General features: G+C 39.3%; 2 protein-coding genes across 3 annotated transcripts in view; one reads left to right on the top strand and one right to left on the bottom strand.

Moving 5' to 3' along the window:
* Positions 1–14034, bottom strand: part of cntfr (ciliary neurotrophic factor receptor) — a 227353-nt gene that overhangs the window by 103982 nt on the left and 109337 nt on the right. The window lies entirely within an intron of this gene.
* Positions 8735–10749, top strand: LOC309709913 (uncharacterized protein). The gene is made up of 4 exons (XM_082538893.1): positions 8735–9517; positions 9662–9944; positions 10072–10254; positions 10507–10749. The coding sequence occupies exons 1-4, from the start codon at positions 9102–9104 to the stop codon at positions 10597–10599; spliced, it is 975 nt and encodes a 324-aa protein (XP_082395019.1). The 5' UTR covers positions 8735–9101; the 3' UTR covers positions 10600–10749.

Below are 14034 nucleotides of genomic sequence, written 5' to 3'. Positions count from 1 at the left end.
ATTTTGGAACTAAAAACAGGATTCAATCTGATGAATTATATTAGTGCGAGTTTTTTTTTTGTTTTCTCTCCTTTCAAGTTGAAACACCAGAGTCCAAAAATGAACCACGTCAATGGCATGCTGCTAGCATTATATTCATGATTTAATGTCATTTCATCTGCTATTTTTCATGCTTACCACCAACAACACAAACATTAAGCGCAACCTAAAAAAAAAGTTACACCACAGCTTAAAAGTAAAACAAACAAAACAGTGAATGCATAATTCAAGTCACAAGTTCAGGGTTTTAAAAAAATACCACATATATTACATTTGAAATGCTTGAAAATGTAATGTGGTAAGTTTCTTTCAATGTGTGTGCACCCGCACGTACACCACACCATCAGGGCCCAAGGGAAGGCTAGTTTCTCAACATTTTTTTTCTTGCCAGGAAACTTGAACTTTGCATTAAATGTGGGCACTGAGGGCATTGCAGTTCTTATGCAGTCCTGTGATGTTTTCAGTATATTACGATTTAACGATAAAGAGCCAGCATAATGTCATATTTTGGCTAAGACCTGCAAGACAATCCAGTATTGCTGTCCAGGGGCTATTTAAAGAAAAACAAGACCATTCAGAGAAACCCAAAAAGCAACTGGCTGTACATCTAACTCCATGAGCTGTTTACTAAGCAACGAGCCCACATAAACAAACACAGGCAGATTAACTTATAGTGATGTATATACATGTACATTAGCATGTGTACAGAAACTTGTGCAACGGCAAGTGCATAACACTAGGATTCTAACACAATAAATGTTTAAGAAAATATAGTACATATAGAATTATTTCATTATTGTAAATTACAACGATTCTTAAGGGAATTAATTTGTTACTTTTAAATGTATTTTAAATCTAACAAGCAGTTCAGAAGTAAAGAAGATATATATGCACAGCTTTGCATTCTATCACAACATTTAAGGTAATACATGCACATCAATGATCATGAAACTGCTAATGTTTACAGTTTTTTACAGACGCTAGGACACATTTCTCAATACTTAGGTCACGTTTGCAAAACTCCTCACACAGTGAGCACAACAGAAGTCTATGTGGGCTAAACTGAGGACCAGTTATCATTGTTTTGGCACAAAATGCATTCAATGACTACATCTCTCAAATTTCATGAATTATCTTCTCACTCAGACACAACAACTGCCAAAAATCTTTGTACGGACAGGACATTTTGCATGTGCTTACATACTGTTTTCAAAACTGTTAAACTTATGGCCAAAACAATAACACAATGCAAAACTTGAAAAGACAGCAAAATCCAACAGCAATATTTTATTGAAACATATTTTAAATCTAAAAATGCAGTTTAACCAGCCACAGCTGATTCTCATTGTAGATGAACATCTACACAGGTGTTACTCCTTCAATTTTTCAACTCCTTCAATTCTGGCATGCCAGAAGATTCTTTCCTAGGTGTGTTGCCCTAGATGACATAAGATGTGATGTGGATGAGAACCTGTGGCCAAATGGAGGAGACCGAGTAGATTAGCATTACTATTGTATGTGTATCAGTGGATGGTGTGTATACAAATTCTTGTATTTTGGGATTACTTAGTGCAAAAAAATAAAAATACATAAACAAATATTAACGAATTCTGCATGATGTCTGATTCATTCCAGTAACATATATTGAAATTATAAACAGAGATGTGTCCTTGTTTTACACAAGGAAACACTGTGTAATGCTACATGTTGTTAGTGTTTTTTAGGTCTTTGTTTTGTGGGTGATAAAGTGTGTTTGTCGGCTGTCAACCTTTGCTAGTGTTCTGGAAGAATGAGTTTATTTGAGACCTGAATAAAGTGTTTTGGTAGTTGTAGTGCATTTTGAATGTGAAATGAACTGCTTTGCCAAGCTGACGGTCAGTTAGGAGGATTGTGTGAAGAGTTTTGCAAAAGTGACCTAAGTATTGAGAAATGTGTCCTAGCGTCTGTAAAAAACTGTAATCATAAGTATCTGCTTGTGTTTCCAATGTTGCTATGCATGAAACTGCCATACCACAATCCTAGTTCATACACACAGTAATCATGAAAAAATTGACCTCATATAAGATTATACACTTGGGATGCACACACACACATACACACAAACAGTGTTCAAATACAGTAGTTCAGGCCAAGGTTAAAGCAAGCACAAATGTAGTTAAGACTATTGGAAGAAAAAAATTTACATTTTATGGGAAAAAAGTCAAAGACACACAAAGACTCAGTGTTGTATTGTTTGCTTTATGTGAAATGCAATGACACCTTTTCAATTCTTGTCTTCATTGTCTTCATTCCTTAGACCGTGATTAATAATTATTTGACCAGAAAGATCAGTTAAAGGCAAATTATCATTAGACTTGTGCCGCTGAGGATATTTGTGAGTAAGAGCAGCCGTGCTGTTTGATTAGCTGATTAAACATGGCTAGAATTACTTGTTCAAATATAAAGTTCCAGTGTTATACCTTTCTAATACTCTGCTGTCAAATGTCTTTGGATGAAGTGCAGCCATTGACTTAGAGGATAAACTTCTCATCGGGTTTTCTGAGCTGGAAAAGGGTTTCAAATGATTTAATTTTGCAAATGTAGTTCAGAGGTTATAGGCTAAACTGAACTAGTGCTGTAAAAGACTTGCAATAGTTCACATATGGCATAAAACTTAAAAGTACAACTTTAAAAATCTGGTTTTAATTAGAACACATTTGTAGTTAGTTAGTTTAAAGTGTTTCAAAAACAATGTTGATCAGCTTACATGGTATGGAAAAGGGTTAGTAAGATATACACTCTTTGCAGTGAAGTCAGTTTGGTATATTCTCTGAGCTGGTGGAGCAGCAGCCATATTGGACACACAAATTGGACACACAAATTCTCACAGTTTGACCTTGTCACAGACTCATATGCACAGATTTATGTTGTAACCAAGGCTACAAGCCATTAAACTATCATGAACACCCTTTTGACTAGATTGGAATACTGATGAATTTTGATTGTGGTGAACCAACTGTGTAAGCATGTGTGTGTATGTTAGCATTTCATTACACAGAATATCTTGCCAAAAATCTTTTGACTTTTTTATCCTTTATATATTTTGTTCTTTTATGCTTTTATATGCATTTCTTTTGCCTCTGTGTTTTAATGCCATTTAACATGCTACCATGCTGGTTCTTTGCTATAGCCTTCATCCTCCCTGTTACTTCATCTTACTCTTTTGTATGTTAAGCACTTTGGTACACCACTGGTTTTTAAATGTGCTATATAAATAAAGTTTGTTGTTGTTGTTGTTGTCATATATGAGGATGATTCCTTATCAGTGTGTGTCTGTGACTTCACTTGTGCACACATGTGTGTTTTTAAAGTGTGTGTCTGTGAGCAACCAGCTGTAAGTTATGATGTGACTGCACAGCAACGGCGTGAAATGAAATTGAAGTTCAGCGTTGGCATTCTGATTTACCATCCCAAAGACTTATATTCTCTGTGTTTGTGTGTCCGCAACAATGCACACTTGCATGCTGTATTTTTCCGTGACAATGTGCAGTTCTCCATGTACACACAGCCCTCTTTGTCGATTTATTGCCATGTACATATCAGACTGTGTGACTCTGTCACTTTCCAGTCAGGCTGTAACTCACTAGAACATTTATCAGTGAATCACATTTGTATGCCTAAGGGGAGCCATGCCTTTTGAAAGTCCAACAGTAAAATGTTGGATTGGCTGACACACAGAGATAGAGCCCAGGAGAATTATCAGTTTAGGTTGAAAAGATCAATTTTTTTCGGTCGGTGGCTGCACATGCTGATGCAGCCTGGGCCAATTCTACTGATATAGAGAAATAAAATGCACACAGCTGAACAGTGATTGGAAGAATAGTGAGTATCGATCTTATTTTCAGAATAGAAAGACTTTTTTTTCCTTCTTCTGCAATTTCACATTAACTGAAAAGGAAAACTTGAATATTTGACAGAAGCTCGGATTTGCTTAAAAATCTCTGCTGACTTGCCAGCGCGTGTTCTTGAATAAACATTTCATATTCAATTTTACAAGCTTTTTTTCATCAGTGTTGTTGCTACATTTTTAGACAGATTTTACAAGATGTATATATGTTTTCACTATAAACTAGTAAAATCTGACATAACACAGGGTCAGGAATGAAAATGAAAATATGTAACCACCATTTAAAAAAGTCTTCTAGTTTCCTATATTTTATTAGAATCAGCTTCACTGAGTTTCTTTAAACTTATTATACTGTTGTATGTTAGATAAACAGTAAATTACTAAGTTTAGTCCTGACAGGTAGAGTAAGCATACGCAGTAAATTATTTATGATTTCACACATGGGTTATTCATGTCTGATTGGGCTGTTGCTCAGGGCCCTCTGATCCACCACCCCTCCTCCACTTTTGGCCTTCACTTGTCTTTGTATTGGACCCTTGTGAGCTCAGGCTCTGAGCTTTCAAAATCATTTCCAAAATTATTTCATATTATTACACAGCCTCAAGCCACAGAGTTCTTATTTCTTTGCAAATAATGTTCAATAGTGCAAAAAGTCTAATTTTTCTATGTGGAAAAAGCTCTAAAGCTGAATTAAAAAAATAATCCTGGTAGAAGTCAGAAGGTTAGCCATTAATAATGTGCTTATATATTTTAACCAGAAAAACGGCCAAACAAAAAATCATTGCAGACACAAGTTTTCTTTTCACATTCGCTTTAAGTGAATGTGATATCGCATTTCCTCTTAGCACAGACACCCTTGTGTCTAAAAATGTTTTGTAATGAGAACAGGGCAAATGAAAGGCTAACACATTTCAAAACTGGAAGTAAACTCGCAATACTTTTGGCTTTACAGCATGTTTATTTACAAAATTACTCTCAAGGTTGCTATCACTGTCAGCTTTGCAGACAGTGATAGCAGCTTTGCAAAGTCTGCCACAAAATTGTTTATTTGCAGTGCAAATAAGCCGCAGGATTTTATTTTAACTACGAACACTCTCCGCAGATTATATCAAAAACACACTGCAAATACTGCAAATTAAAGGAAGGAATAAAAAAAAAATTACTTCCCTTCAGACTTTGTCACATATATCACTAATAGTGGAAGTTCAAAGAAATCATTAAAGCTCAAAATTACGATGTATGTTAATTTTTTTTTATCACAGTTGTATACAGTATTCTGCATCTGCAGATACTGTTTTCTAATCATTTTCACAGGCCCACTGAAATCTTCTTGCCTCAGTCAGCATGCGGCACAGCTGGTTAGGCAGGGTCCTCAGATGTTTTGTGAGGTATGACGCAGCAAAATGCTAAATCCTCCTGGCAATTTATAAAAGAGAGATCTGATTAACTGCTGTATGACATAATAACTATCAGCAATAAACTGCTGTTGGCACTTTCACGGTCATGCACATATTAATGCACTGATACAGATGTACTGTTGATACAGACCTATGTGTACTTTTCTCACAGATGCATACAGGCCACACTTCTACACAAGTATGCATGAACATGCAACTTCTGCACCCACAGACACGCTCTCACACTTACACTTCCTCCGCAAACATCTTGGAATGAAGTTATCACTTTATCCTCTCCTGTCTCTCTTTCCCACGGAGAGCTTAACATTCACTCGCTCTCTCTGCATTTGCCTCTCCTTTTATGTGAACACTGAGGCAGCTGCAGCTGTGTAAGTGTTTGTATGTGAGTGTGTATGCGTGTTTTCTGTGCATGTCTGTCTATGAGTCAGGGCACCAATGCTCAAATAAATCCACTTCCTGTTTCCTGCCATCTTATCTTGGCCCCACTGCACAAGTAAACGTAGAGTGTCTGAGTGTTTATGTGTGTCAGTCTGTTCATTGCCCATCATCCGGCTTGCCAAATCCACTGGAGAAGACAGGAAGATTTGCAGGCAACCGGGTTAATTGATACTTCACGTTTTAGACGGTTATGTTCTGAGAGGAACTTGGGAGCCAGAGAGAATAAGTGGGGTGTGTAAAAAAGGAGAGGAAGTGCAGGGAAAGAGAGATGGAATGGGAGGTGGTGAGTAGAGAGATGTTAGATGGAAAGGGGTACAGCACAAGAGGGAGGATGAATTGTTGAGACTGAGTAGGGCAGTTAATATTTTACAAGCCTGGATTAGAGAGGTCATGAAATGAGGAATGGGAGAAAGATTCCTGAGAATTGGCTTCAGGGATGGGGTGGGGGGTTGAGGGGAGAGACAGCTGGATAACACTGCTTTGATCAGAAACATCTGTAGGTTTTGCGGTAGAGAAAGAAAAAAAATTGAGTGGTGAGAGAAAATTGAGAGCTGTCAATTTTTTTGTTTCTTTGTTTTTACTTTATACAGGTGGAGTTAGGGCTGGGCGATATGACCCAAAATTCATATCTCGATATTTTTTAGCTGGATGGCGATATAATATATATATCTCGATTTTTTTTTTTTAAAGCCATAAGTTAAGAACAAAAAGAGAGTTCTTAGTCACATTGTGTCCCAGATGTCACACGGGCACTTTTATTTACATACAGCGTAGATGTACATGAAGAAATTACTCAAAAATAAACTATCAGCATTTATTAAATAATCATGGTCCATAAATAAAAGAAAATGTTGTTTTTGTGCATAACAAAAAGCTCACAATTGTGCAGTCAAAATGTAAACTAATAGACGCTGAGCGTAATAACAAAGAGACAGCTGCACCACGTCTCTGAACAGGTGCCATTTGTGGTCCTTATACACACACAGTACGTATCACTCCGCGAGGCTCCTCCTCGGTAGCCGTAATCCTCCGACATCAAGCGGTGCAGCTCCGTAGCTTAGCAAAGTCATATTAAAACATTTTTTGACAGATTGCTGAGCGCTGTGTTCCACATAAAATCGGTTCGCGGTCAGTAAGCACAACCAGAATTCATACATAAGGCGCACTGTCGATTTTTGAGAAAATGAAAGGATTTTAGGCCGTGCAGCCCGTCCGGGCTGCATGTCGTTAGCGCGGTTAGCTCGCTAACACGTTGACGCCGTCCAGCCCCATGCACGGGGCGATCCGCGGTAACTCGCTAACGGAGATTTTCCGCTTTCATCTTGTCATTGCCTGCAGGTGAAGCTATGGGGGAGGGGGAGTTGTGTTCAGTGAAGGAGAGGCGAGGCCGAGTAACGTTGCGTAGAGACAAAAGTGGACGAAAGAGAGGCAAACCTGCGGCTCCACATTTAAGCTTATTTCCATACCAGTTTTTATTGTGGCTAAAGTTAAGGTGATGGGATTAAAATTACTTTTAGGGGCTGATATACATCCAATATAGCATTAAGAGCAACATCAGTGGCATCATGGTAAACTTAGATAAGGGGAAAGAAACTTTTATTATCAGTTTTTAGAATTGAGTGTGTATCTAATAAATATTTCTTCTTGCTTCCCATTGGCAAGACTAAATAATGATAATACTAATCAGACATAAGCCAGCAGGAACCTCCCTCACAGCCCTAATCCTTTTGGTTAATAACATAGCTAACATAACCCAAAACATCCCCAAGAGCCAAATTCAAAAGGTCAGTGCTAATACCAAGACATTCATTTATTAAAACCAGTTGGTGAAAAACAGACAGAGAAGAAAGAAAGAGAGTAAAACAGAGATATGGGGAAAATTAATATGGTGATGGGGATGATAAAATGGAGAAAGAGAGTGAGACAGACAGGAAAATAACGGCAGAAAAAAGAAAGTCACCCCAAAGGATTTAGGAAAGGGGACGTGTTGGAAGTTAGCAAAGGAACAAGAAAGTATAAAGTAAAAAGGGAGGTGAAGGGCAGCTAGAGGAGGAAAGGGTTTCAGATGGAGAAGTCAGGGGGAGGTGGATGGATAGAGAAATGACTGTCTTAATTAATGGACTATAATATATGACAGAATTCCTGGGTTCCAAGATAATATCAGCAAAAATTACTGCCTTCATCACTGGCACACTGTGCAAATATACCATGACCTTGACTAGGGAACTGAAGTGGCATGGAAATTTTAGCTAAAAGTGTATTGCATGTGATAAAAAGTTATGATAGTTCCAACGATGGGAAATGTAAAACTCTTATTTCCCCTGTGGTGCAGAAACAAGGACAGTTTTATCTGTCTGTCTATCTGTCTGTCTGTGTGTGTATATACACTTAGCATTAGCACAAAGCCTATAGGGACACCCACACATGAAGCAATTAGCTTTGTTACTGACAGATCTGACTAGACTGATCAGTAGTGGACCTTCCAAGGTCCACTTGCTTGCCTAGATAATCCTCCTCTATTTAAAGATTTACAGTAACATATCTTTGTTATATTCTGTTATATGTCAGTCAGCAGTGTATTTCACTCTCATTGGCAGTTGTTTTAATCAATTGCCTCAAGGTTTTGAAATGTTTAATTCAGATCCCGTACACTTTATTTTGCCACTAGTTATTTTGCTCATCCACATTTAAAGTCGCTGAATGTCATTGATTTTCTACAGTCTCTGGTTGCCAAATCACTGCTAATCGCTTCCCATGTTGATGCCCCTTAATAACTAAGTTTCTAATGAGTGCCTACTTATAGTTTAAAGTTCTAACTTGATGTACAACGAATTATGTTTATATATTGCTCTACATTAACACGCATTGCCACATAATAAATAGCGTGATGACATCCCAGCAAGAAATAAAGATGACAGGGTGTTGTTAATGTCTGTCTATTACAGTTTTTCTCGATTGCTTAAACACTATAACCAGGCCTCTAAACTAAAATTTCAAAACCGTAACGCTATTGGTCAAAAAGCACACCCATTTCCCTGAACTATAAACACTATTCCCTGCTTTGACACATGACTCAAATTTGGTGAACTGTTACTGCAAAACTCTACACACAAATCCCTACATTTTACAGTGCTTACACCATGTAGTCATTTAGAAAGCACTAGCATGCAATAATGTTAACTTAAGTCAGCATAGCTTGAGCTCAATTAGCACACAATTAACCAGGTGGAAACACTAGGAGTCAAAATTTAGCACACACCAATCAGAACCTGCGATGGATAGATAAAAGGGCCAAAGTCAGCTCATTCAGGTTTGAAACAATGGATCCAAAGAGATGCAAAGGAAGAGGACGTGGTGGAGAAAGAGGACATGGTGAAAGAGGAGGACGTGGTGAAGGAGGAGGACGTAGTGGAGGAAGAGGACATGGTGAAAGAGGAGGACGTGGTGGAAGAGGAGGAGGAGGTGGTCTAGGACAACAGGAAGGTGGTGGAGGAGGAGGGAGAGGTGGAGGAGGAGGAGGACGTGGTGAAGGAGGTGGAGGTGGAGAACGACGGCGACAAGGAAGGGGAAGAGCAAGGGCACGAAGACAGTCAGTCTCGGATGAAATTCGAGCCACTTTAGTTGACCATGTCCTTGTCCATGGGATGACTATGAGGGAGGCTGGGCAACGAGTACAACCAAATTTGAGTCGCTTCACTGTTGCCTCCATCATCAGAACCTTCAGGGAGGAAAACAGGTAGGTGTACTTGCAGTAAGACTGCTTTGTACAGTAACTTGTAAGTTACTGAACTTATGTGTCTTGAGTTTCAGTATGTTTCCATTATTTTCCTGTAAAATGAATGTGTGACAGTTACAGTAATGAGTGCTTCTATTTTTGTAGGACACAGAGACGACCACCTGGTGGAGGCAGGTTAAGGCTTTTGTCGGAGGAGCAAGAGAGGGAACTTGTAAACATGGTAATTGCAAATAATGTAATCCGCCTGCGAGAGATTCAAAGGAGAGTGATTGAGGATGATCATCTTTTTCGAGGCATAAATGCCATCAGCCTCTCCACAATTGACCGCATCCTCCGAAAGAATCAATTCCGGATGAAACAGGCATACCGAGTCCCTTTCGAACGAAACTCTGACAGAGTGAAGAACCAACGTGTGGAATATGTTCAGGTATGAGTTTTGATACTGTATAAAGTATTGTGTACCATCACAGCATGGCAGTTTATGCTGCCATTTCAGCACTCTTGAACTGTGGTTCAGGGTACCGATTGACTCTACTGTGTTATGTGTTTTGCAGAGAATCTTTGAGATTGAAGGACGGCCTGTTCCCCATGAAATAATCTTTGTGGATGAGGCAGGTTTTAACCTGACCAAAAGAAGGAAAAGGGGGAGGAACATAATTGGCCATCGGGCTATTGTAAATGTCCCTGGTCAGCGTGGGGGGAATGTCACTATGTGCGCAGCCATCAGCCAACGAGGGGTACTCCACCACCATGCCGTACTAGGACCCTATAACACTATGCTTCTCTCCTTGCTTTTCTTGATGGTTTAAGACAACATATGTTCCAGCTGGACTACAGGGAACCAGCACAGCCAGAGCAGCCTCACTACGTTGTTGTGTGGGATAACGTCAGCTTCCATCGCGCTGCTCTGGTTCGTGACTGGTTTACCAATAACCCAAGGTTTTCTAATATCTTTCTGCCTGCATACTCTCCCTTTCTAAACCCGATAGAGGAGTTATTTTCGGCATGGCGGTGGAAAGTGTATGACCGAGAACCTTATGTCCGTGTTCACCTCCTTCAGGCCATGGAAGAGGCCTGCCTAGACATATCAGTAGATGCATGCCAGGGGTGGATCAGGCATGCAAGAGGATTTTACCCCCGCTGCCTGGCTGGGGCCAATATAGCCTGTGATGTGGATGAGATTCTCTGGCCTGACCCAGACCAAAGACAAGATGCTGAGGTGGGATAATGTTTCTGGTGTTTGTTGTACTGTATAGTACATGAATGACAATGTGCCACTGTACATACATTGGTTGCGTCTTTTGTGTTTATCATGTGACAAGGGTTTTGAAGGAGAGAACCATAAGCAACCTAATTGTTTTGGAACTATTGTTTTGAATTACAGTTTTTTCTGATTGCTTAAGCACATTTTTTGTAACTATTGGCTAATTTTGCAAAACTCTTCACACAAATAAGAAAACCTGTCACCCAATAATCAAAACATTGTAGTTCTCTTGCAAAAGCAAACACAGCTAGATTAACTCTTCACACCTTCGTAAAAATGGTGTTTCCGTATCAAACAGTACACACAAGCCATCATCTACTAAGCACACAATGCGCCAACTGCACACTGATGGTATGAATACAAAACACATCTGGCTTTTGCTTTCTCTGTGCACAAGGTAGGCTATGTCAGTTTGAGCTCATACTTCTGTCATAGATCCATAAGCATAGAGGGATCCAAACTTCAAGTACATCAAAACAAACACAAGTGTTTATTTCCAAGTATAGGATTATTTGCAATCGCCATAATGACTATATGGGTTACTTGGTCTGCAGTGAACATGCTTCCTCTGCCCCAGCATCTGGTCATCTAGCAATTCTGTAAAGTAACAATTTCAGTATTTTTACATCAATGGTATTGGTGTGTTTCTCATTGGCATATGGCAGTGCTACAAATCTTTGTGCGAAGTGACTGTACTAACCGATTCTCATTTCAAGATGTCCTTATGGTACTTGCTACAGTGTAGCGGCTCGAGTTAGGCTGGACCCGTTGGCCAGCTACCCTCAGGGTCATTCCACGGTTGATTACATGGTCCACTATTGTAGCTCTGATGTCATCAGCAATTCTATTTCTTACTCTTCCTACCCTTCCTCTCCCCCCTCCTCATCTTCCTCTCCCCCCTCCTCATCTTCCTCTTGCTCCTCCTTGTCCTTGTCGTCCTCTTCATCCTACTTCTTCACCTCCACGTCCTCTTCCTCGGCCTCCTCTACTTCTCACTCTTTCTGCTCCCTCCATTGTACTCCGCACACACAGCTTACCTGTATTATAGTGCTTAGGCTGATTGCAAAGTGAACTAATTATCTAAAAAAGTTTTCACATGTGAAAGTGTGCCAGACAGTTGGCAAGTTAGTGTTAATGATAGCCATACATGTGTATACTTTTGCTAGGAGTGTGTTGGAAATTTGGTAATTGAGTGTTGTGCAGTGAATTGTGCCTACAGTTTTGCAAAGTGTGTGTTACAAAATTGCAAACTGAGTGCAAAGCAGTTTTTGTGCTTTTAGTTTTGCAAACTCAGTGAGTGGTTTTGCTATAAGTCTGAATAGTTTTAGAGATTGTGCTACAGGAATCACAGTTAGGGTTTAAGCATTCAGAAAAAACTGTAATTGTACCAGTGTGCAAAACTCTGTTGTAGTGTGTGTGTTTTTGAGGGCTTGTGTTTGATGTCTGAGGGCAAAGTTTGGTTTTTCAGCAGGAGTGAATAGTTTTGGGTGTAGAGCTTCATTTTGACCTGGAAATAGGATGTTTGGGGAATTGAGTGAGAGGTTATGGATTTGTGTTTACTGTTGTGAGGATATGAGGCGTAGTTTCAAGAAATGTGTTTTAGCAATCGAGAAAAACTGTAAAAAGGTTTAAAAGTTTTAGCCTATTGAACTTTGGTTGTAATCGGCTCCTAGGCAGGTGTAGCTTGAAAAAACTGCTGCAGAGGTCAAGAAACATTCTTTGAAGAGGTAAAGAATGAAAATTTGGCTTTGGAAAAGTTATTGTTAATACAGTTTTTTACAGACGCTAGGACACATTTCCCAATACTTAGGTCACGTTTGCAAAACTCCTCACACAGTGAGCACAACAGAAGTCTATGTGGGCTAAACTGAGGACCAGTTATCATTGTCTTGGCTCAAAATGCATTCAATGACTACATCTCTCAAATTTCATGAATCATCTTCTCACTCAGACACAACAACTGCCAAAAATCTTTGTACGGACAGGACATTTTGCATGTGCTTACATACTGTTTTCAAAACTGTTAAACTCATGGTCAAAACAATAACACAATGCAAAACTTGAAAAGACAGCAAAATCCAACGGCAATATTTTATTGAAACATATTTTAAATCTAACAATGCAGTTTAACCAGCCACAGCTGATTCTCATTGTGGATGAACATCTACACAGTTGTTACTCCTTCAATTTTTCAACTCCTTCAATTCTGGCATGCCAGAAGATTCTTTCCTAGGTGTGTTGCCCTAGATGACATAAGATGTGATGTGGATGAGAACCTGTGGCCAAATGGAGGAGACCAAGTAGATTAGCATTACTATTGTATGTGTATCAGTGGATGGTGTGTATACAAATTCTTGTATTTTGGGATTACTTAGTGCAAAAAAATAAAAATACATAAACATAAATACATGATGTCTGATTCATTCCAGTAACATATATTGAAATTATAAACAGAGATGTGTCCTTGTTTTACACAGGAAAACACTGTGTAATGCTACATGTTGTTAGTGTTTTTTAGGTTATTGTTTTGTGGGTGACAAAGTGTGTTTGTCGGCTGTCAACCTTTGCTAGTGTTCTGGAGGAATGTGTTCATTTGAGACCTGAATGAAGTGTTTTGGTAGTTGTAGTGCATTTTGAATGTGAAATGAACTGCTTTGCCAGGCTGAGGGTCAGTTAGGAGAAATGTGTGAAGAGTTTTGCAAAAGTGACTTAAGTATTGAGAAATGTGTCCTAGCGTCTGTAAAAAACTGTAATAGGTTAAAAGTAAGAAAGCATACTATTAAACAGCATATTTTGCAGGTGGAATGCATCTAAGTTATTTCCGTCCTGTTGCTGAACTCCAGTGTGCAGTAGCTGCCACTGAGCTATCAATCTCCTAACTCTTGGAACAGCAATCAGTCTAGTTTGTCAAGCTGTTGCTGTGGGAGCTAAATGGGGCATGGGCGCAACTCCACCACACAGCAGGGGGGGCTTCCAGCATTTTTTTCATTGTTATTTGAGTCAGCAATCAAAGAACTGCCATTCCAAGTGGAACTAGGGGCTATGTCACTGTCACCACAGAGATTCCTTGAAATTCAAGAATGATTTTTCCATGGCTGTGTGAGTGTAGTGTTTGCTGTGTGACTGGTTTCCAAGTACTGGCGAGTACCGAGGGACCTGCACATGAGTAGTTTTGAAGCTGCAATCAATCATGTGTGACGGTGGAAATGTAACAAACACAACAGACAATGCACGCAGTGACTGTGCACACTAA

The sequence above is a fragment of the Aulonocara stuartgranti genome (assembly GCF_965226115.1).
Source record: "Aulonocara stuartgranti genome assembly, chromosome: 7".
Taxonomy (NCBI): domain Eukaryota; kingdom Metazoa; phylum Chordata; class Actinopteri; order Cichliformes; family Cichlidae; genus Aulonocara; species Aulonocara stuartgranti.
This window is presented reverse-complemented; position numbering and strand designations above follow the sequence as displayed.

What these genes read in the sequence shown, in the direction of transcription:
- LOC309709913 (XM_082538893.1), top strand. Translation starts at nt 9,102, where the DNA reads ATGGATCCAAAGAGATGCAAAGGAAGAGGACGTGGTGGAGAAAGAGGA. An exon ending in AACGTGTGGAATATGTTCAG is followed by an intron (nt 9,945 to 10,071) that starts GTATGAGTTTTG and finishes TGTGTTTTGCAG; the next exon opens with AGAATCTTTGAGATTGAAGG. An exon ending in CAGCCATCAGCCAACGAGGG is followed by an intron (nt 10,255 to 10,506) that starts GTACTCCACCAC and finishes TAAACCCGATAG; the next exon opens with AGGAGTTATTTTCGGCATGG.